This window comes from Grampus griseus, assembly GCF_964374135.1.
Source record: "Grampus griseus genome assembly, chromosome: 2".
Classification (NCBI taxonomy): Eukaryota; Metazoa; Chordata; class Mammalia; order Artiodactyla; family Delphinidae; genus Grampus; species Grampus griseus.
Genome location: NC_139018.1, coordinates 92,428,075 through 92,453,449, shown reverse-complemented (window position 1 = coordinate 92,453,449; position 25,375 = coordinate 92,428,075). Strand labels below are relative to the sequence as shown.

At 35.6% G+C, this 25,375-nt stretch overlaps 2 protein-coding genes across 2 annotated transcripts in view; one reads left to right on the top strand and one right to left on the bottom strand.

Annotated features, from left to right (window-relative positions):
- Positions 1-20,514, bottom strand: part of FGF7 (fibroblast growth factor 7) — a 62,954-nt gene extending 42,440 nt beyond the window's left edge. Inside the window, exons 1-2 of the mRNA XM_082647808.1 lie at positions 20,331-20,514; positions 19,179-19,733 (exon numbers count right to left, since the gene is read on the bottom strand). Of these exons, the coding sequence (XP_082503934.1) occupies positions 19,179-19,464 (286 nt within the window). The 5' untranslated portion in view covers positions 19,465-19,733; positions 20,331-20,514. The remainder of the gene's footprint in view (positions 1-19,178; positions 19,734-20,330) is intronic.
- The window catches only part of FAM227B (family with sequence similarity 227 member B), a gene marked incomplete at its 5' end in the record, with an annotated part of 252,305 nt that overhangs the window by 126,221 nt on the left and 100,709 nt on the right, over positions 1-25,375 (top strand). The gene's annotated exons all lie outside the window — the stretch shown is intronic.

Genomic DNA, 25,375 nt, shown 5'->3' with positions numbered 1-25,375 from the left:
ATATTCAAGAAGATTTCAGTAAATGCAGAGGCTGCTAACCTGTACTAGGTCATTAAAGATAATAGGGGACTCTGAGATGCTGATCTAACCTTGAAGATGACTTAATGAGGACCACTCAGTCTCCTCAGAAAGCTGTGAAATTGTCTGAGACAGGATGAGCCAACTCACTATTGCTTTTCTTTTAATTTTATGACAACTTTCTTATTCTTATAATAAGGGCCTTCAAATTTATAATATGAGAAAGACGTTTTTTATGATAATGTTAACATAGTCAACAAAATGTAGAATCTTGGATGTCTGAAGAGAAATGATCTTCTATGTATGATATCATACATTTTGTTTGAACGCACTCCAGGAAAATAGATGGTGTTTCATCTTTTACTCTAAACGTGGGCAGAGTTTCCTACTGGGCAGTATTTTATTTTGAATTAGACTACGACTTGAGGGGTAGGGGTGGAGTTGTGTTTTTTTTAATTAATTTTTATTTTATTTATTTTATTTTTGTCTGTGTTGGGTCTCCGTTGCTGCGCGCAGGCTTTCTCTGGTTGTGGTGAGTGGGGGCTACTCTACTCTTCGTTGCGGTGCGCAGGCTTCGCATTGCACTGGCTTCTCTTGTTGTGGAGCACAAGCTCTAGGCGTGCGGGCTTCAGTAGTTGTGGCACGGGGGCTCAGTAGTTGTGGCTTGCAGGCTCTAGAGCACAGCCTCAGTAGTTGTGGTGCACAGGCTTAGTTGCTCCGCGGCATGTGGGATCTTCCCGGACCAGGGCTTGAACCTGTGTCACCTGCATTGGCAGGCAGATTCTTAACCACTGTGCCACCAGGGAAGCCCTGGAGTTTCTTAAATTAACAATAGGCATTAATTTCTTTCATTGGTGCACTTAGCACATTTCCTTTTGTTTCTTATCTTAAAAACTATAAGAAGTTTATAACTGTATATTTTTATATCTGTAAGTGGAATGTGATAGTTTTACTACAATTAAATTTTTTAAAGTAAATAGTTCTTCCTTCAGACAAATGTCAAAAATAGAGTTCAAATTCACAAGTAGAGGAGGATATGATTTCTTGAGAAGTTGTGCTTGATTCCTTAGATTTTAATCTTAGAATATCTCAAAGAAATTTCTCTCATACTTACAAGTACTAATTACCACAGTGAATAAGATTATATTTCAAGAAAAATTTTGTATTTGACACCGCTGAAACAAAATTTGTTTACAAGAAGATTGAGAAGCTCTTGTGTTAACATGTGATTTCTTTCCTAGTTGTTATATTTGTCTCTTTGACCTTTTTAATGCATCTCGGGATACCTAACAATCTAGGTTCCAATCCTCCTCTACCACTGACTAGTTTTGCAACTTTGGCTTACTTCCTAACCTTATAGAAGCTCAAAATATATTTACCCCCTAAGCAAAGCTCCAGGTATTTTGCCAGCAACGTACAAAAAGAATTTCCTAGTTTATAGTCTCAGGTTCTTAAACTTGTCAAAAGAAATAGCAATACAATGCAAGATTATTTACAATTATTTACCATGAACCAGGTGGCTTGTTTCCATAAACTAAATACAGGGATGATTGTGAAAGCCTTATGTCAGAGTAGGAAACCACAGGCTTGCATATCTGACCTTTAGCATGATTTCATTGAGTAATTAGGGTAATATTAGTCGAATCACAGTCCATTTATCCAAGAAGACGAGCCCCCATGCATGCCCTCTACCTCTGGTGAGTACCCTGGTTACATCTGTTAAAATCTCTGTGGACTTCAGGACTTCCAGAGCATCCCTCTGCCTTTTGTCTTTTCTTTCTTGTTGTATCTGTGTATTCCTTTTCCCTCTTTCTCCCTACTTCTTCCCCTGCTTGTCTTTCTCTATTTACTTCCTCACATCCATCCTTTAATTCTATCTCCCCCCGCCACCGACCTTCACCCTCTTTTTCTGTTCTCCTATCTTCTCTTTTCATACTGTGAAGTTAAAATATGTTTTGAAGCATTTTTCCCATTTACTAGCTCTGTGTTGCCACTTGCCATGCACCATACTCTCCAGTTAGCCAGGACAGGACTCACCATTCTTCAAAATTCCCCTACTGTACCTTTGTGTATACTTTGTTCATGACTTGGAAAGCTCTTCACTCTGCCAGAATCCTTCAACCAGTCCCCCTTTTGTTCAAATGCACTTTTTCCGGGAAATTTTCTTTTCCTAATTCTACTCTCTCCCTTTCACCTCTTTTGGCTCACTGAGAAGTCTCTCCCTTCTTCATGTGAAACGTGTTAGTAACTTTCAGAACTTACCAAATTATTTCCTATAAAAGCACAGTAAAGACAAAAGTTACTCTCTTCATAGCCTTTATTATACATATATATAGCCTTTATTATACAATGTCACCTTGTATATTAAATGTACTCTATAAATATGGAATTGAATTGCGTTCTCAATTTAAATCCTAATGATCTAGATCAAATTGCCCTTTAACTTCACGTGACATTTAGTTAAAATAGTCCATGAATAGTGGCTCTTGACTTTAAAAGTGTTCCCATTTTAATCAGAAGTCTTCTCCAGTGAAATTGTTGCCAGCCTACTCCCAACAATAATATACTAATTACTTCATCATTATTTTTAAAATAGTAAATAAGATAAATTAATAAAACATCAGTATTTATAGTGGGAAGCAGCCACATAGCACAGGGAGATCAGCTTGGTGCTTTGTGACCACCTAGAGGGGTGGGATAGGGAGGGTGGGAGGGAGGGAGATGCAAGAGGGAAGAGATATGGGAACATATGTATATGTATAACTGATTCACTTTGTTATAAAGCAGAAACTAACACACCATTGTAAAGCAATTATACTCCAATAAAGATGTTTAAAAAAAATCAGTATTTAGAAGTATACCATAGTTTTAATGTAAAAGAAAATTTAAACTGAAAATAATATCTTTATCCAGCAAGTGAAAATTTTGGAAATTTATGTAAAATTATAATATGTAAATTTATTTAAAATTATAATATGTATGGGGAAATCTACACTATATTATTGTATTCTCCTAGGCTTTAAGATCAGGAGTTTAAAATGTTACACTTCTTTACATCTATTATATCAACTCTTCTCCAACTCCCTTCTCACTACCTCCCCTTTCCTTATGCCTCATCTCCCACCTCAGCTGTTAGATTAGTACTTTGCATAGAGTACTTACAAATCACCATATTCAATGTCCATTATAATTGCCTACCTTTATAAAGCTGTGTGTAAAGGCAATCCACTAAGATAGTTACTGAAGCATTCCACAGAAAACAACACAGTTCCAAGTCGTTGCTGTTTATACTAGTCAATTCAGATCTCCCACCATTTTCTTTCCTTCTTTTTAAAATGATACCCTGTTTCGGCTTCTAAATGACACCTGTATCTCTACTCAGTTCTTACCATCCACCAGTTATGTGCTGCCCAAACCACTCAACAGGTTTGTCAAGGAAAAGAGATTGAATATGACAGAGGCAGATAGGGAGGACTGCTAGAAATGGTGTGAGGGCAGAAATTGTTTCTATCTTGAGTTCTATTATATTGCATCCCCAACAACTAGCACAGTTCCTGGCATATACTGCATGCTTAAAAATATCTATTAAATGAATGAATTAATATTTGGGGTCAGTCTTTGGGTTTATATTATATATGACCAACTATAATCTATTTGCTTATCTCTTTTTCCTATCTATAAACACTGGGTTTTCACATTATAAATACTTTGGAGCAATATTCATCCCCTCTGATGACTCTTACTTATATGAAACATACCAATGTTTTAGCAGTTGGTAGGGGGACAAAAGGGAGAATGATCCTAGTAATAGAGGTGTGTAATTGGAAATCAGCTAAGCCTTTCCTTTTACAAACCAGAGTAACAATGAATATTGCATACCCAGGGATGTAACTAAAATAATACTGAGCTAAAAACCAGAAGACTCCAATTCTAGTCCAAACAACCACTGCCACTAATTCATGACATGATTTTGAAAAGTTCTCTTACTTCTTTGTGTCTCAGATCCCTCATCAATAAAAGATGAGCATGATGTACTATATTGGTGCTTCTTAAACTTTTTTTGGAAACGGGTACCTTTGAGAATCTGATGAAAGCTTTGAATCCACTCCTCAAAATTTTGTGTATAATTTTTCCTTACCAATTTCCATGTCAAATTCCATGTCAAGATCTTTGGACTAGATGATCTCAAGGGTTCCTTCCAGCCCTATAACTCCAGAATGGAGCTGTCTTTGTCTCATATGACCACTGTGTGTGCTTTCAAGTAAGCAAATAATCCCGTTTCTTTCTCAGCGCTACAAGGTGGGGTACTAACAAATGCTATAAGGTTTCCTCTCAGTCTGCAGTAAGAGAAGAGAGTCACACATGCCTCCTAAGGAGACCTTCAGTCAAATTAGCAGCTTCTATAAGGAGAGTTATCTGTTCCTCAGTCTCATTTCACAGTCGTGTTGCTCTGCTCCTTCTGTTGTTGCTTTAACAACTTTGATTCCCAACTTGACTAAAAGGTCTGCAGATGCAGAAACCATAAGTGGTAGCCAGCCTTAGTTTGGCCTCTAATTATGCCCACCACTTAATATTCACACCCTTATGTGGTTCGCTTCCACATTTCACGAGGGCCTTTCTTTGTGACCAGTGAAATAAGGCAGAAGTAATGGTGTGTCACACCTCAGTTTCCATCTTGGAGGTGTGCTCATTTTTTCCTTCTCTCCCTCTCCCCCTCTCTCTCACCACTCAGTCTGGGGGAGGCCAGTTACTGTGTCATGAAGACACTGAGGAAGCCTATCAAAAGACTCATGTGGTGCAAAGAAACTCTCTGACTGACAGCCTGCTAGTTACCTTGTAAGAGCGCTTGGAAGCAGGTCCTTCAGCTCCAGTCAAGTCCTGAGAAGCCTGCAGCCCGGGTGACAGCTGACTGCAACCTCACGAGAGACCCTTAGCTAGAACCACTCAGCCTAGCTGCTCCCAGATTCCTGACCCTCTGGCACTAGGAGATAATAAATATTATTTTCAGCTGCTAAATTTGGGGTAATTTATTATGCAGCATTTATAGCTAATACACCTTCTCTCTCTTTCCCTCCCTCCCTCAGTTGCTTAGTACTATTGGTAACATTTTATAATTGAAATCTATTCAAACAATCTGCTCTAACCACACACAACCCCCGTTTTGTTTTTTTTTACTGAGCATAGGCGGCTTTTTTTTTTTTTCCTTTTTTGCAGTACGCAGGCCTCTCACTGTTGTGTCCTCTCCCGTCACGGAGCACAGGCTCCGGACATGCAGGCTCAGCGACCATGGCTCACAGGCCTAGCCACTCCACGGCATGCGGGATCTTCCCGGACTGGGGCACGAACCCGTGTCCCCTGCATCGGCAGGCAGACGCTCAACAACTGCGCCACCAGGGAAGCCTGGCTTTTTTTTTTTTTTAACATCTTTATTGGAGTATAATTGCTTTACAGTGGTGTGTTAGTTTCTGCTTTATAACAAAGTGAATCAGCTATACATATACATATATCCCCATATCTCCTCCCTCTTTCATCTCCCTCTCACCCTCTCTATCCCACCCCTTTAGGTGGCCACTGAGATCCACAATAGTTAAGTACTTGCCCAAGGTCAATTAATTACTGGAAGAAAAAAGATTAAAACCCTAATATATTATTTCCACATCCCTATGCTGCTTCAGACTTTATAATCAATTCAGTGTACTCCTAGGTGTTAATAACAAGTATTAATGTTTATACTAAAAGAGCACTATGAAAATTAAAATCTACATACTGTCTTTGCACTAACTTATTTTTATTCCCTTTCTCTTGCGTCTTTTAATTGGGAAAAGTCCTAAAAGGATTAGAAATAAATTGAGAACATAGTAATTGTAGACAAAAGAAAGAACCAATTTGCCAATATACTATTTCTTTTTCAACCTATCTTTCAGAAGTGCTTGTTAGAACAAACTCTCTGCGACTTCTTTCATTTGTTTTTGTGTTTGTTCCTTTTGGATTTAATGGCCTTTAGAGAGGGGAACTATGTGGCTGTACTCCTAAAATTGACTCTCTGAAATTAAACGGTATATATGTATGTATTCTGTAATTATGAAGGCACTTACTAATGAACAGAAGTATAAATAGTTTTAACAAATGTCAGAAATGTGTTTAAAATACAACCAAATCAAATTTTGCAATGTCTTTAGCAATTTGTAAGCAAAATAAACTGAAGGTTTCCACGCCAACTCAAGAGGAAGACAAATGGAGATGTTTTGTACAAGAAAAGTTGGAGCAGAGTTTTTATTTAATAATAAGAAAATGCCAAATACTCATTAGGGCATATTACAGAGGAGAACATTGCAGCTGTTTATAGTTCTTCAGATGCAAATTATCCAACTGCATGATGCAAATTAATGTGTGATATTTTAGTCACACCAGTGACAGTATAGTGGTACATGTGTTAATAATAAAAATTTGAAGTTAAACCTACTTGAGTTCATATCCCATCTCTGGCAGTTACTAGCCATGGAACCTAGAGCAAGCTACCTACCTCTGTGTTGCCTCAACTGCAAAAAGAGCATATAACTCTGCCAGGCACACAGTAACTACTCAGTAAGTTTACCTCTTATAGTAATTTTTATGATCCTAAAATAATATTATTGACCTGTGTTATCATTAGGGGGGAAAAGTGTAACTTTAAAATACCTCACTTCTTCCCCTTCAGAGTCTCTTAGTATCTTGTGTTGACTATAAGGAAACTGGAAGTTTTAAAGTAGTATTCTGAATATGAACTTCTTGATCTTTAATATATAATGATGTTAATCACACAGTGAATTTATCAGGCCTATTATTCAATATCTACTATTTGTAAGTTAAGTGAACACCCATATATTTCCAGAAAACAATCAATTACTGCACACAGAGGTTTTTGATATGATCATTTCAATCATCAGCTTATTTTAAACACCAATCTTTCTTAATTAAAAGGAACAACACCTAAATAGGAGGCAAAACCAGCCTCTGTATTTTTTATTGAGGTACAGTTGATTTACAATATTATATTAGCTTCAGGTATACAACACAGTGATTCAAAATGTTTATAGATGATACTCCATTTAGAGTTATACAATATTGGCTATATTCCCTGTGCTGTACAATGTATCTTTGTAGCTTATTTATTTTACACATAGTAGTTTGTACCTGTAAATATCCTATCCATGGCTTGCCCCTCCTCCTCCTCTCTTCCTACTGGTAACCACTAGTTTGTTCTCTATATCTGTGAGTCTGTTCTTTTTTTGTTATATTCACATTTGTTTTATTTTTTGGATTCCACATATGATTGATAACCTACAGTATTTATCTTTCTCTGTCTGACTTATTTAACTAAGAATAATACCCTCCAGGTCCATCCATATTGTTGGAAATGGCAAAAAAATGTGCTTTTTCATGGCTGGGTAGTATTCCATCTTCTTCATTCATTCATTCATGTGTTGACAGGCACTTAGATTGCTTTTGTATCTTGGCTATTGTAAATAATGCTGCTATGAACATTGGGGTGCAGTGTCTTTTTGAATTAATGTTTTTATTTTCTTTGGATATATACCCAGGAGTGGAATTGCTGGCTTATATGATAGTTTTATTTTTAGATTTTTTGAGGACTCTCCACAGTGGCTGCACCAATTTACACTCCCACCAATAGTGTACCGGGCTCCCTTTCTCTACATCCTCTCCAGCATTTGTTATTTATGGTCCTTTTGATGATAGCCATTCTGAGAGCTGTGAGGTGATATCTCATTATGGTAGCCTATGTATAATTTTAAAACTAGAATTTGTATACTAGCAAACTTATCAAGCTGGCCAATTCCTGAGGGTTTTTTCTTTCCTCTTGTAAAGTGGACTAATAGCGTGATTGCAATCTTACAACAAAGAGGTATTTTGAGGATTAATTAGAATGGAATAAAGTGTTATGCACCAATTTCAATACTGGCATGTGTATTTTTAAAGAATTAACATCATTTTAGTAATCTGCTTATATTTAGTCACTCAATAAACATGTTCCCAGTTGTACATTGTGCAATTTTGTGTAGACTAAATTAGAAGATTTATGACAGTAACAAACAATTTATTTCTACACAGTGCAGTAATTTTAATAGTAATATTAATGTGAACACCCGATAAAATATTAAATAGTACCTTAAAACATGACAAATTTTAGGTCCAAGTACAAACTTAACAACCATGATATAGATTTATCTATGCTCGTCTTCTTTGGGATCAATTTTTATTCAATATCTGATCAACTTCAAGCCAATTTAAAAGAAAATTTGAAGACCAAATTAGGGCAGAATCTTCTCAGAGTTGAGAGCACCTCTCTATGTCTATTAAACATACAACATTATTTTATAATGTATTATTTGTACAGGAAGGGAGTTGAACACAACTTCTCAGAAACAGGGATACATCAGTAGATTTATCTAAGTGGGAAAACCTCACCTCACCTCATTGCCTACTTCAGGATTTAGAGGGAGTAAATCTGCACAGCTGCTTGACTACCGAGTGTCCTGGTTAAATAGCTGAAGCAGGTGATGCAACTCTAATAGTAAGAAAAGTTGTCTTATCTTAAAGAATGTGGCAGATAACTTTCATAATTTTGTCTTTAAAGGCTAAGAAGAAGCTTCAAAACCATTGTTTCTCTTACTATTTAGAAACTGCTGTGGGGAAGAAAATCCTCCATAATCATAAGGTACCATGATCATTACTGAACAACTCGTTTAAGCATATTACAATGATGATCAAAGATTCAAATTACATTAAAAAGAGAAAAATATTCAGTTATCCAGAAAAACAATATTATTCCAATTAGCAGAACTTAAATTATGCCTTTAAAAACACTTTTCCTTTAAAGGAAATAGACATTTTTAGTAAGCAGAGCAATTAGACAAAGTCAGAAAATTGATAAAGGGCGAATGTTCTCATATTTTTTAATAGAAAAAAAAAAAAGGTTTACCTTAGTGAGCTTAACATTGGTAACTGGAAAGGTATTAAATCACTTTCCGTTTCCCAACCTTGCAATACTTTCTTACTACCAAACATGTAGAAAAAATATTTCCCCTGAAAGTAATACATTCATCTTCTCTCTTTCATCCTGCTCATCCTTCAGGTCATTTTCTCCCAGAAAAGACCTCCACGCCCACCTCCTCAAGTTGACTTAGGCTACACCCGAATGTGCTCTAAACTTTCCCCCTCTGACTTGTAGTTCACCCTCCACCCCCAACTAATCTGTTAATTCTCTAAATACATGGACTATGGACTTTTAATTACGGTAGCCTTGATCTGGCATAGGGAAGGTATCAATGACTGTTTGTCGAATTAACAAAGAATGAAAAAAGAAATCACCAGTCTTGTTTTGTGTGACGTCTTCATCATTCAAGCAAGCAAGGAAGGAAACTTTTCACTGCCTACGGTGAGCTCCCATGAGAGCTGCCTCAATATGAACCCCACTAACCAGGACTGTGGTCAGAAATACAGTTAGAGACATCATAAATCACCAAAAGACTACCTGAGGATCAGGCTACTGGCACTAAAACAAATTGAGAGTACGTTCACCAACTTTGTACTTCTCCCCAGCTCTCTCTTCCTATACACATGTCCCCTCCTCTCTTCAACCTTGCCCAAGATCAGTTTTATAAGTGCTGCTAGAAAGTAGGCAGATCTCTACATAAATATTATCAGCCCACTGCTTGTTTTCACCAGTATAGCTCATTTAATTTTTAAAGACTTTTCCCCTCTGTGTATCCTTTTAGTGCAGATATTCCTTAAACCAATATAAACTACAAATTTTTTTCTGCATATAGTTTTTCACATGTAGGGATTAGTTGACAGTCAGGTGAAAATAAGAATGAGTGCTGAGGAAGACTACTGCTTTTCCAGGATTGGTCTTCACCATGCCCTGCCAATCACCCTTTCAGTGTCACCAGTGGTACCTGTGCCTGCTTAGATTATTGACCTCTACAATAAAACCTTGCCACTCCTCCCTTAAAATTATCTAGAAAAACATTAAGTCAACGAGGTTCTGGAGACCAACATTTTCTTAATAATAGAGAATTTTAAAAAGTGAAGTGTACTTCTGTTTTATTTTAGCAAGATTTTTCATTCTTGTCCACATTACATTTTCATGATAATTTACTGATCTATTTCTTACCTATAGTTAATTCTAAATGTATAAAAAGTTAACAGAGAAATATGAGTGATTGTCAGTTTGTCTTCCCTTCTTCCACCCTTTGCATTGAGCTATCTGCCATTGGGAGACAAAAGGGAGAGTAAGACATGATACTTATCTTTCCAGAAATGACATTCTAGTGGCATTGCCAAATGCAAACAGAAAAAACCATAAGACAAGCAAATGTGTTGTATATGACTAGAAAAGCAGTTAGTTCTATTTAAAATCTCAAATAAGTGACTTTTTCAAAGGGTATGAAATTAATTTATTAAATTTGCAGTCCTCCCTTCTGTTTAGGTTAAATTTCAAATTTCTAAATAGTTTTTGGCCAGTAAATGAAACGTGTTCTTTATTGGTATAATTGAAATAACTTCAATTTTTACTCAAACTGCTTTTTTGGAAAGTAAAACAAAGTTTATTGATTTTAGGTATATAAGATATGAATTCTTCAATCATGTTGGAATGCTAAAACATTTTTAGATTACTGCATGGGAAATGTTTTTGTCAGTTTCTAGATTGCTCAAATGATAGCTGTTGGGCATCATTTCAGATTAGGAGAAGTGTTCTTTAAAGCTTCTCAGAAGTCAGAAGGAGCTTCAGACTAGGCTTAAATCTCACTGCAAATCTCTGGATTTCAGTACAGCATTTATACCCAAAATACTACCCTAATAGTCCAAAATTATATGCAGGCTCCTGACTTTGGCACACATTTTTGGTTCAAGGTCACTCTTAAAACATTGGTTCAAGTCCATTTTTATAGCCTTTTTATTTGGACCAAAAACGGAGTGGAAGCTTGGTTTTTGTTCTTCACTACACCAAAGATAGATTCCCTAGGCAATAGCTCCCTAGTTTCCATTTAGAAATTTAAATGTTTTACCCAAATCAGGGATGAGAGTAGGGAGGGTAGTGGGAGTGGAGGGTATACTCTGCTGTCAGGTAAGTTTGGGAAACCATATATAGTCTTCTCCTAGAGTTTTGCAATTCATACTAGTGTAGTATAGGCTTGGAGAATTTTCTGCTCTGAAAAAAACTTGTTCAGCTTTATTTAACCTAATATTTTCCAATGAGCCACGGAAACTGTGCTGCAGGAAACACCATTAATATCTCAAAGGACACTAGTGTTCTAAGAAACAAAGTTTGTAATTGCTGCTGTAAGAAAAATCTGAGGCAGGCTGAGGTGATTCTGAATTTGATCTCAAATCATTTTCTCAGCATTATCTACAACTACATGTGAAGTTCAAATAGGCAGATGAAATGGAAAATATTACAGTAGCTTTTAATGGAACATGATAAATATGCTATTTAAGGATGTTGAAATATGCCTCATTTCTCCTTTCTCGTATTAATCAGAAAAATAAACTCAGTTTCAGAATAGTCTGGATAAATAAGCAAAGATTATCATAGCTAAAAGCACAAATTTTCAAACCTCCTATATGAGTAACATATGCAATAATCTATTATCATTTCAACCCCTCTGTACACTATTTTGTTTTTGTTTGTTTCCGTCTCAGAAATCCTTCCTCTACTATATTGTCAATCCATTGCATTCAATTTCCTTTATTCCGTAAGGGCATCAAAAAGTTAGTGGAATATTGTACATCAACTACTTCAGTTTTTTAAAAAATTTAGTAGAGCTGTATTTTATGAGAATCTTTTGTATTTAAGTCCTCCCTAAACTTAAAATACAAAATTCATTAATTTTTATATAAGGTCCTTTTTTCCTTTCCTCTCTCACCTTTTTCTCTCCTGTTCACAGACAAAAGATATTTTCTTCCTTTTTGTTCTTAGGACACTAGCCAATGGCCCTATCAAGTACTTGTGGCCACACCAGTAGAAGTGATTACATTCTTCTGCAGGAAAGTTGACTGGAACAACTGAAGAATCTCTAGAGACAATTCTCCCCAATATACATTAAACTTTTTTTCTCTGAGAAGGATGTTGTCTGCCTAAAAGACAAGTTCTACTTGGACATGGATATTGGATAATTCTCCTCTCTCCTTCCCCACCCTAATCCCTTTGTCTTTATATATTACTACACAAACCCAACTAGCTGAATAACTTTAATGACATTTTCTTTGTTAGTAAATTTGGTATGGCTTCTCTAAGTCAGGTGCAGATATCTCAAATACAGATGCGAATCTTGGTCAAGAAACAGTCAAATGTTCAGTGTTTCTTTAATGTGGTTTTCAGAACCATGTGAAAGGCAGACAATTTTATTTTCCAACCTATTTTGCTTGCAGAAAGATGAATATGAACCAGGAGGACATTATGTTAAGTGAAATAGGCTAGATACAGAAAGGCAAATACTACCTGATACAACTTACAGGAAGAATCTAAAATATTAGTTTTAAAGATGTTAAAATATAATAAAAATTACTTCTCTCTTATGGAAGCAGAGTAGAATAATGGTTGCTAGGGGCTGGAGGGTGGGGGAAACAAGGAGATATTAGTCAAAGGGTACTAAGTTTCAGTTTTGCAAGGTGAATAAATCCAAGAGATATACTGTACAGTGTAGTGTCCATAGTTTGCAATATTGTATACTTAAATATTTTCTAAGACGATAGGCCTTATGTTAAGTACTTTTATCGCAAATAATAATAATAATAATTAATAAAAAAGCACAGGAGGAAATTTTGGAAGTGATGGGTACGTTTATGGCATAGAATATAGTGATGTATTCTTATCTCTGAATTCATCAAGTTGTATACATTAAATAAGTACAGCTTTTTATATGTCAATCATACCTCAATAAATTTTTTAAAGAAAGATTGGATATGGTTTAGGAAAAGGAGGAATTCACATGGAAGCTCTTTTCATTTAATATTAATTTTTCTCAGTATTCCTTAGATATACACAATTCCTGCCTCTTCTTCTATGTGCCATATGTGAAATTAAAACATAGAAAAATATTGTATTCCAGTAGTGATGAAAAAGAAGTTACTCTGCTACCATAAATTCTTTGATACAGACGAAGAAAGCTGGAATTGTTAGAAAAGAAAGAAAGCTTTGCCTTAATCCCCAATTTACAAAGGGAACAAACTGCTAGGTTCGTAGCCTTTCACTAATCTGGATAGACCCTCTAGGCTTAGGGTTTCTTCCCTGTTGGATTTTCTAGACTGGAGTTTGTCTCTTTAAATCACTGCTTTCGTGAGGTGGTCATAGGAGGTGAAACTCTAATTTGGGGGCATCTGGGTTCATAATCATAAATGGCTCATTTAAGTGCCTTGTAAGCTGGTATTGATGCCTGTTCTCCAGGTTCCCTGCTGCAGCACCACTTGACAGTGTCAGGAGAGAATCAGACCTGCCTGTCATTTTGAAACTGTGGCACCAGACCTATTTTTTCCCAGCAATGAACTCATTCACGGAAGATGCCTTCTTAAATAGTAGCTGCAGAGCTGTCATCACGTGCATTTCCAAGCCAGTTCACCAAATGTTGGAGCCACTAAGATTTGTCAGAAAGGTCGAATGGACCCAGAAGAATTTCCTTGATGCATAATTCAGAGATTCATTCCTGATAAACCCATTTCAAAATCCCCCGGGGTAGAGGTTAACTCAGGAGCCCTCTAAAGGTTCCAAAACATTCCCAGGACACCCGAGGGAATCCTGCTGAATTAGAAGCCTTGTCTCATTAAGTAGTGGTTTTCAGCCTTAGCTGCCGTTAGACTCACTGGAGAGCTTTAAACAAACACTGATGCCTGGGTGCTTCCTGCCTTCGCAAGATTCTGATTAAACTGATCTGCGGTTTCCCCAGTAATCTAATGTGATCCCCTCAGGCTCAGCTTTGGAGCCAGCCATGTCAGAATTATCTGGGGAGCTTTTAAAATTCCTGATGCCCAGGCTGCCCCCCAAATACATTTAATGAGAATCTTTGTGGGTGGAACCTGGTATCAGTATTTTTTAAAGTTTCGCAGCTGATTACAATATTTAGCCAAGGCTGAGAAATAGAAAAGTCTAGAAAAGGAACCCCTTCCATATATCTAAAAGCTGGCTTCTTGCATCCTCTTCAATTCACTTGGGTCTCTGAAAGCGCTAAAACTATAGGCTGAAGAGTTGTAATACAACTAAGTCACAAGGTTAAATACATGATCAGATGCTCTGGATTAATATAGAAATGAAAGCGATGGCCAGTTCAGATGACAATTAACAAAATAAGAGATGCACCTGTGGCAATAAGTTGTTACTAGCACTTAATAAGTGCCAGGCACTGGTGTTAGCCTAAAGAAAGAGGAAGACCATAAAATGAAAAATTATTCTTAACATTAAAGTTTTCAAAGAATAGTTAATATTTCCAAATCTAGCTATTTCCAAATCTTCCATAATTTACAGCCTTGACAACTTAAAGAAGAGAGTAAGGTCACCAGTTCTACAGGATTCCATTTTGTCAGTAATTCTACGATTTTGGTTCAGTTACATAGATATGTTCCTCTTTGTCTATTGTTTTTAGAGATGTGGTTGTCATGATTTTCTTATTTTTTATTTTGACGGTGTGAATTATTGTTCTTTTTTTGATAACTTGCTAAGAACTCTTTGGAGAATAAGCAAGTTTGCTGTCTTTGTATTTAGAGGTGATATGCGTTATTTGTTAGCTACTAGGAGAGATTCTTGTTGAGCAGGAGCTTATCCAAAGAATTGTTGACAATTGAGTCACTGAAGACTTTGTGGTCAAATCAGATCCAACAGCAGTGTGTTTATTTGCTTTTTGCCAATTGTTAGGCCATATCCAGTCACAGCCTAACAATCCAAAAGACAATATTGCCAAATCATTGGCCAGTTTTCAGAATGGCTAACCCTTTTCTTGCTATGGAACTTACAGTGCTTGATAATAACAAGTGAGGCATACTTTTTCTTGAATCAATGGCTTATGGCAATTAAGGATTTCCTCTCAAAAGGAATGGAAACCAAAAAACATTTTAGTAATTGGATGCCGAAAGCAAGAAAATCATCCTGAGGGACTGAGTTTTCAGAGTCCACATCTGTCTCTCAGGGCAGTTGTTGGTTGCCCAGTGCACTGCTGCTGTCTCTCACTCACCACCTCAACTTCCAGCTTAAACAGCAGTGTTATTTGTATCAGGTGAGGAGTGATTGCCTCTGTCTGCTGATGGGTTGCCTGGTCCAATTATCTAAATTCACCCTCTGGCCTTAGTCCCCAAGGGGAAACTCTGACAACAGCAGTGGAAGTATTGACCATCCATTGCCAGTCCTTTCGTGATATTATTAATGTTCTCCTCTGCAGAGAATGTGGATATTTATTTCATTTTGAAGGGGAATTTTATGCTTTTATTATTCTTTTTACTAGTTCAGGTTAAGTTCCAGTTTCATCGCTTAGAAACCTGCTAAAAGGCTAAATGTGGTGCCACCAGAGAACAAGTTGAGAAGAGAGGCTTTCTTGCCTCCGGAGTAAGAATAGCGTGCGGTCTCAGGACCCGTTCTCCAGTGATAGCTTTTCTCCCCTCCAGAGTCAGAAATGCAGTTCAGCGTCTCTTGGCCTCTTATGAATTCCTACTTTTACATAGTCAGGTCTTGCTTATATGGCTACTAATACAAGTCTTGTTTCTGTTGGGTTACTTGGTGCATTTTTTCTGACATTGACTCATTCTTATCTAGATTTAAAATATTTCACAAGACAACACTATACTTAGGACTGAAGTGAGACCCTTACAACCCAAGGTAGCTCAAGTAATTTTTTAATTCCCTAAAGATGTGAGACATGAGCCGTCATATCCACCTCCTTATCACTCCTGTTCTCTTCCTCTAGGCCCTCCATTTGCCTGCCCCAGCCCAACACCTTCTGGAAGGAGAATTATACACCCAGGTTTTTCACCTCACCTACCTACTCCAGTCCATTATCTTAGCAATATCTTATAAGCCACATTCCTATGAGGGAGCAGTGCTTCTGCTGGTAAAGTAAGCAGTCCTTCAAGGTCCATTAACATCTTCAGGTCACTTTCCTTTTCATTCAAAGCAAAGCCATGAGAATGGACTGGGGGCTTTCGTATGGTAACCCAGAGAAAAACTGTTTCAGGTAGCTGGTATCTAACTTTTCATGCAAATTTTATCATCTAAGACATTTAAATCTATACCATCTTAAAAGGCCTCCAAAGAAGGATGTTTAACAACCAGTGAACGAATTTAAGGCATCAGAACATTGAAAATGAAATTCAAAGTTTAATCTTAACCTTTACCACTTTCTGACCTCTGCTGAGTTTCAGTGTAGTAGACAATCCAATTACCTTTTACTTTCTCATCTTAATGAAAATAGGAAGGAAACATCTTTTGTTCATTTGTTCATTAATTCAATTAAGGATTGAGGAATGTAAACAATCTACAAGTTTTATAATTTCAATATTTTTGTTTTCTTTGACTTTTTAAAATACTGTTGAGCACTTTCTTTGTACCTGGATTTCTTTGTACCTGGATACAGTAGCTTCAGCGTTACATGTGACAATTTGCATGTTTTATGTATGAGGCATTCAATTTTAAAATTGAATAATAGGAAATGACTATCAGAATTCTGTTCTGTGTTATACTCCATATATTTTTCAATGGAGTGCCTTAGGATTTCCTATAGACAACAGTGATTAGCCCCTGTTTATGGAGAAGCCTGACAGGCTTCTTCAATAGGATAGCAGCACAACTTGACAACAATTTTGGAGTTACTGAAATGATCCCTATGTAAGTTTCCCTTTCCAGGAGAATTTATCATATCAAGAAAGTATATAGACTAAGTATACAGTCTATGGAAAAGCTTATAGAAGTGAAGATTATTTATATATTTTATATCATGTCTTTTAGTATATCGGTATTGTGACATTCTAATTTATAATGATATAAAATGACCTTCCTTCCTTCCTTCCTTCCTTCCTTCTCTCCTTCCTTCTTTCCTTCCTCCCTTTTTCTTCCTTTCTTTTTTTACTGTAGAATTAGAGTTAGAATAGAAATTGTCTACCAAATTGGCTTTATGGTTACTCAAGGTCAGTGCTAAATTGTGTTTCAAACTATAAAAAACTTCAGCATTTTGTGTATGTTTTAAAATACCTGAGTTTCGTGGTTTCAAGAAATTTTAATATAAAATAAAACGTATATGTCTGAATGCATTCCAATCATAGATATTCTAATTGATCCCAAATAATTATGAATATTATTCACTTTCACTGGATTTTACATCTAATTTTTCACTTTTTCATTACTTGGTAAAAGCATTCAAAAGGAATTAGCATATGGAAGAATTCTGTAGTGTTTAGGTTCAGTAACCTTATTATTACAATTTGAAATTAGTTCTGACAGCTTAACTTATCTTTGAGATAACATTCACTTTCATCTCATTCAATGTTTATGGTAATTACATGAGTACTTAGATTGTTCACATTTATGTTATATATTCTGAGGTTTAGGATAAAATAGACTGTAAGAACTAGAAGGTATATTGGAGATCATCTGTAGATAAAAAAATGAGAATTGGAAAAAGTAAGAAATTGTTCCAAAGTCATTCATAGGCGGGGATTGGACCTATCTGTCATAATTTCCACCTGGGCTCTGTTTTCTCCACCAAGTTCTGTTATCCATTATAAATCTCAATAACTTATAAATAAATTTATTTATTGATGTCAGCCAAATTCTGTTGCTCACAGAGAAGTAACTATCCACAAAACTTTCCTCCAAGTAGTTATTTCCTTACCTAAACTTCAGTATAATCAGAACAATATTCTAGAACTAACACATTAACATTATTAATAGAGGTAATAATAAAACCATACTGTTAGCAATCCATTTAAATGGCCTTAACATTCTATATCAGTTATAGTCTAAAAAGTGGATTCTCTCATTTTCATATTGGAAACGTAATTCCCCATATTCCCATATTGGTTCATTGGTTTGGAAGCCTAAAAGCCATTTATTAAACAAGCAGCGAAAGTTTTAAATATTCACTATAATCCTAGCACTGTGCTAGGCAAATGTTTACACCATCACCCCGTGCATTCTTTTTCAATTGACTTTGACATGCATAATATTATAAAATGATATGATAATAACATTGTTCAAGTACTAGTAATACAAACAAAATTTCCTTCCACTCAGGGATTTTAAATTCTTAATGTATATGTTCAGGTATATATTGATATTTTACCCCATAAAACTTAATACTTTTGAAATTGGTTATTAATCATAGCTGCTAAATGATAAATCCAACCCTGACATATCAACATGAAAAGAATAACTGATTCTTGAGGAAAATGTAATTATTTACATTTAAATCATGGAATTAACATCTCTTCCAACTCACTTTTATTTCCTCCTTCACATTCACATTTCTCTTAAGGTACCATGGAACTATTATGGCACAGAATATTTAGATAAAGAAAATGTTAGAAGGAACCTATTTTTGTGCCTAGGTAAATGATTAAGCAATCAAATACAAGTTCTTTATGTTATGAACAGATGAGGATACCACAGATTCCCTTCTGTTTTAAAACTATACACAATTGCACAAGTCACTGAATGCATATTTTCAGTATTTCACACCATGGAAATATTTTTTCAAGGGAAATCAAATTATTTTTAAAAATTATCTGTTCCTCAAACTAATGGTAAGTCATTTTTGGTGAGCATTTACTGAGTACTCTATTAGAGTTCCTAATGCCTTTTGCTAGAAGACAATAAATCACATTTCAGTATGAATAATAGCATTTACATTTTGCTTAACATATGAGCATTTTGAGCTTAGGACATGGAGAATATATTTTCAAATCGGCTTGAGTGATCAGCTCCAACTATAGTATTAGTAGATTTGCCCTACTCCAGGAGATAGTTTTAGGAACATAGTTTAACTATCCCGATTTAGAGCCAATAGAAAGTTATATTTAATTTTTTTTTCAAAAAAAAGGAAACGGAGAAAACATGTCACTTGAAAATTGATCCTTTCACAGATTAAGGTTCATAAGCTGTGCTGTAAATAAAAAACATTACTTACTGTAATTATTCTTCATCTCTTGGGTCCCTTTGACTTTGCCTCGTTTATCAATCCTCAGATACCACTGTGTTCGACAGAAGAGTCTTCTCACTCTTATATCCCCTCCTTCCATGTAATCATAACTTCTTGTATGTCGCTCAGGGCTGGAACAGTTCACATTTGTAGCCATTTGCTCTGGAGTCATGTCATTGCAAGCTAAAGATATAGTGCCCACTAGACAGATAATGTGGAAGCATGATCTGTAGAGCAAACTTGGCAGGATCCATGTCAGTATCCATTTGTGCATTATAGTATAGTGCCCCGGGTGTTCATGAATAACATAATGAAAATTAAATCTTGAGTTGATTGTTGTTCCTAGGTCATTGACCTCGTCCTATCTGTGAACTGTAGATTGATTTAAGAAAGAATAGTTGCACTCTCCCAGTGGTTAGCCTTATCCTTTTAGTTCCTGATAACAATATAGAATTCCTCCTTAAATAACTCTCTGTCAGTATATCCTTATAAAAACAGGTTGTAATAAGCTCAGTTGCTGCGTTGCTGTTTGCTACTTGACTTCTGTTTGCAATGAGAGATTAAGAATGGGGAGGGAGGAGAGAGAGGAAGATGAAAAATTATATGTATAAATTTCAGTGTGTAAATACTATTATAACATACTGTGTAATTCATACTGTGAAGGTACATTTAAAACAGCTTTCACAGAGGATGTCAATGTCTTTACCACTCTGTATGTAGATTTACAAAAGTTATGCATTAGTAGAGACAAATCAGAATATGATTGTACCATTCATTCCAGTTCGTACTTGGTAAGAAATATCCTGCAATTACAGCTGTTGATTTAAATTAAGTTCTAAAATTACTATTAACAAAATATAAATGCTTTTCCCTAGGTTTCTTTATTATATTCTTTTACGTTTGTGGTTTGTCAGTTATTTTCTCCTGAGCTGCCCACATTTCTCAAGTTAAATGTCAGGATTGCTCTGGAGAATTTCAACCTTATCTTTATGTAAGTTCTACAGCAGAATTACTATAGATAATCTCACAGCTCAAAAATCTGGTAACTTTACTTTTCCCCTCAGTACTAAAACCAGAAAAAGAGATAAACTACTAACAAATATTCAGCATTATTTTTAAAGACAAATAACAGTCACTTACTTGTTCTGTTGATAACAGCTGGATACACAAGAATTCCATGTCTGTTGTCTGCCCTGTGCAACTTGAGCCTCTCTACTGTAGCTACAAACTATTTCTCAGCTGAGAAATTCTCCAGCAGAATCATAATTGTTTCCATAAATCAACAGGCAAGAGGATTTTCTCTGTGTATGTGAGCGCGTGTGAGCTTGTGTGTGTGTGTGTGGAGCCTTTTATTCAGGGCTTTTCGATAAATACCTTTGCTGACCTCATTGGAAGCAATTAAAACTTAACCAGTGAGCTGTTAGTTGAATACAACAGCGAGAATAAAGGAGGCTTGTATAGTATTCATTCAATGGTCATGAGAGGGAGCTATGAACATGGTTTATGCTCAGACCTACAACTGGGTACCTACTTTGTAGAAACAAATCTCTGACTCTGAAGCAGTTAGAAAGGGAAAGGGAATTTTTTTAGATTGTCTTATAACATAGAAGTTGTAGATAAGTTGAAAATATTCCTTGGAACATGTATGTAAAAGGGATTTTTTTAATTTAAAATCTTTTACATGGCTTTATGATGCATGCATTTCTACTATTACTCCTTTGTGTTCAGAATGTTAGAATGAAACTACTAATGTGTATTAATTCACATCTTACTGTCTTCAAGAACTATGTAGCTGAGTTAAGGGTATATCTCTTCATACAGAGATATTTCTGCATTGCATATGAGTAAAATTTTATATCTTATGTTACTAGACTGAAAGTAAGAATAACAACATTCTTATTTGAGTTGGGCCACTAATTACCAGTATGGCCTGGGCAAGTCACCTGACATTTCTGAATCTCAGCTGCTACATTTGTAAAATTAGTCTAGATGATTCTATCGTGCCTTGTAGTTTTAAAATTCTGTGACTTGTTACTTACACTAACTACTAAGATAAGGAAGAAGATACATACTTTTAAAATTATTATTCTTAAAAATTAAAAAAAATTATATGGTTTTATATTGGTTATCAATGTTTGACTCTTGCCCTTAATAAGAACATTAATGCAATAAATAAATGTTAATTTAGGGATGGAATTTTAAGAGGTATAGCTCATGTAAATAAGAGAATGCTACTTTGCTTTCCAACATGAGTTATTCTCCCCTTTATTTCCTGTTCTAACGTGTATATAGTAGCGTTCTAGTGTTTTATTAGATATTTGTTGCAAAATAATTGCATTGTTAATCTAAAACAATAATTAGGAATACATATTAAAATTCTCTTTCCCATATTAATACCCCCAACACACACATACACACACACACACACACACACACACACACACACACACACACACACACACACACACACACACACAAACACTGCACTTGAAATACACGACTTTACCACCAGGTGGTGCATGTAGACCAAATAGGAAAACAAAATTAAGTATGTTCAGTTGTATTATAATTTATGTGATTTCCCTTTGTGTCTATGCTTTTGGAGAACAGAATCAATAGCACAGCATAGTTTAAACATATTCAGTTATTCTTTAGGCACCAAATATGACATTTCTAAGTTTATTAGAGCAGAAGAGGATGGCCCTTCCTTAATTGCCTCTGTTGAAAGCTAGATAGCTACAAAATATTCCATCATGTATTTCTCTAAAAAGGGGGAAAAGAAAGAAAAAAAAAAAAAGAAAGTATGATGCTACTGTGATCTGAATCATACCTCCATTAGTTTTGTAGGCAACAATACTGAGCACGGTCAGAACTCCTAGGACTTGGATATTTCTTCTAAAGAAATGAAAATTATTAACAGTTAGTTCACATGTAAAGATATTCAAGAGCTCCTAAATTCATCTGTTCCAAATTGACCCTACAGATTTTATACTAAGAAATCAATAGATCAGAGGTCAAAAATTGCTAATTAAATATTCAAGACTTAAATTTAAAAATGGATTGTCTTAAAAGGACTGAGAAAATATTTGAAGAGAATATAGTTGAAAACTTTCCTAACATGGGAGAGGAAATAGTAAATCAAGTCCAGGAAGCACTGAGAGTCCCATTCAGGATAAATTCAAGGAGAAACAAACCAAGACACATATTAATCAAACTATCAAAAATTAAATACAAAGAAAAAATATTAAAAGCATCAAGGGAAAAACAACAAATAACATACAAGGGAATCCCCATAAGGTTAACAGCTAATCTTACAGCAGAAACTCTGCAAGCCAGAAGGGACTGGCAGGACATATTTAAAGTGATGAAAGGGAAAAACCTAAAACCAAGATTACTCTACCCAGCAAGGATCTCGTTCAGATTCAAGGGAGAAATTAAAACCTGTACAGAAAAGCAAAAGCTAAGAGAATTCAGCACCACCAAACCAGCTCTACAACAAATGCTGAAGGAACTTCTCTAGGCAGGAAACACAAGAGAAAGAAAAGACCTACAATAACAATCCCCAAACAATTAAGAAAATGGTATTAGGAACATACATAGTGATAACTACCTTAAATGTAAATGGATTAAATGCTCCAACCAAAAGTCATAGACTGGCTGAATGGATACGAAAACAAGCCCTATATATATGCTGTCTACAAGAGACCCACTTCAGACCTAGACACACATACAGACTGAAAGTGAGGGATGGAAAAAGATATTCCATGCAAATGGAAATCAAACGAAAGCTGGAGTAGCAATTCTCATATCAGACAAAATAGACTTTAAAACAAATACTATTATAAGAGACAAAGAAGGACACAACATAATGATCAAGGGATCAATCCAAAATAAGATATAACAATTGTAAACATTTATGCAGCCAATATAGGAGCGTCTCAATACATAAGGCAAATACTAACAGCCATAAAAGTGGAAATCGACAGTAACACATTCATAGTAGGGGACTTTAACACCCCACTTTCACCAATGCACAGATCATCCAAAATGAAAATAAATAAGGAAACAGAGGCTTTAAGTGATACATTAAACAAGATGGACTTAATTGATATTTATAGGACATTCCATCCCAAAACAACAGAATACACTTTCTTCTCAAGTGCTCATGGAACATTCTCCAGTATACATCATATCTTGGGTCACAAACCAAGCCTTGGTAAATTTAAGAAAATTGAAATCGTATCAAGTATCATTTCCAACCACAATGCTATAAGACTAGATATCAATTACAGGGAAAAATCTGTAAAAAATACAAACACATGGAGGCTAAGCAATACACTACTTAATAACCAAGCGATCACTGAAGAAATCAAACAGGAAATCAAAAAATACCTAGAAACAAATGATGATGAAAACACGACAACCCAAAACCTATGGGATGCAGCAAAAACAGTTATAAGAGGGAAGTTTATACCAATACAATCCTGCCTTAAGAAACAAGAAACATCTCAAATAAACAACCTAACCTTACACCTAAAACAATTAGAGAAAGAAGAACAAAAACACCCCAAAGTTAGCAGAAGGAAAGAAATCATAAAGATCAGATCAGAAATAAATGAAAAAGAAATGAAGGAAACGATAGCAAAGATCCATAAAACTAAAAGCTGGTTCTTTGAGAAGATAAACAAAATTGATAAACCATTAGCCAGACTCATCAAGAAAAAAAGGGAGAAGACTCAAGTCAATAGAATTAGAAATGAAAAAGGAGAAGTAACAACTGACACTGCAAAAATATAAAGGATCATGAGAGATTACTACAAGCAACTCTATGCCAATAAAATGGACAACCTGGAAGAAATGGACAAATTCTTAGAAATGCACAACCTGCCAAGACTGAATCAGGAAGAAATAGAAAATATGAACAGACCAATCACAAGCAGTGAAATTGAAACTGTGATTAAAAATCTTCCAACAAACAAAAACCCAGGACTAGAGGGCTTCACAGGCGAATTCTATCAAACATTTAGAGAAGAGCTAACACCTATCCTTCTCAAACTCTTCCAATATATAGCAGAAGGAGGAACACTCCCCAACTCATTCTATGAGGCCACCATCACTCTGAAACCAAAACCAGACAAAGATGTCACAAAGAAAGAAAACTACAGGCCAATATCACTGGTGAACATAGATGCAAAAATCCTCAACAAAATACTAGCAAACAGAATCCAACAGCACATTAAAAGGATCATACTCCATGATCAAGTGGAGTTTATTCCAGGAGTGCAAGGATTCTTCAATATACGCAAATCAATCAATGTGATACACCATCTTAACAAATTGAAAGAGAAAAACCATATGATCATCTCAATAGATGCAGAGAAAGCTTTCAACAAAATTCAACACCCATTTATGATAAAAACCCTCCAGAAAGTAGGCATAGAGGGAACTTACCTCAACCTAATAAAGGCCATATATGACAAACCCACAGCCAACGTCGTCCTCAATGGTGAAAAACTGAAAGCATTTCCACTAAGATCAGGAACAAGACAAGGTTGCCCACTTTCACCACTGTTATTCAACATAGTTTTGGAAGTTTTAGCCACAGCAATCAGAGAAGAAAAAGGAATCCAAATCAGAAAAGAAGAAGTAAAGCTGTCACTGTTTGCAGATGACATGATACTATACATAGAGAATCCTAAAGATGCTACCAGAAAACTACTAGAGCTAATAAATGAATTTGGTTAAGCAGCAGGATACAAAATTAATGCACAGAAATCTCTTGCATTCCTATACACTAATGATGAAAAATCTGAAAGTGAAATTAAGAAAACACTCCCATTTACCATTGCAACAAAAAGAGTAAAATACCTAGGAATAGACCCACCTAAGGAGACAAACGACTTGTATGCAGAAAATTATAAGACACTGATGAAAGAAATTAAAGATGATAGAAACAGATGGAGAGGTATACCATGTTCTTGAATTGGAAGAATCAACATTGTGAAAATGAGTATACTACCCAAAGCAATCTACAGATTCAATGCAATCCCTATGAAACTACCACTGGCATTTTTCACAGAACTAGAATGAAAAATTTCACAGTTTGTATGGAAACACAAGAGACCCTGAATAGCCAAAGCAATCTTGAGAAAGAAAAACAGAGCTAGAGGAATCAGGCTCCCTGA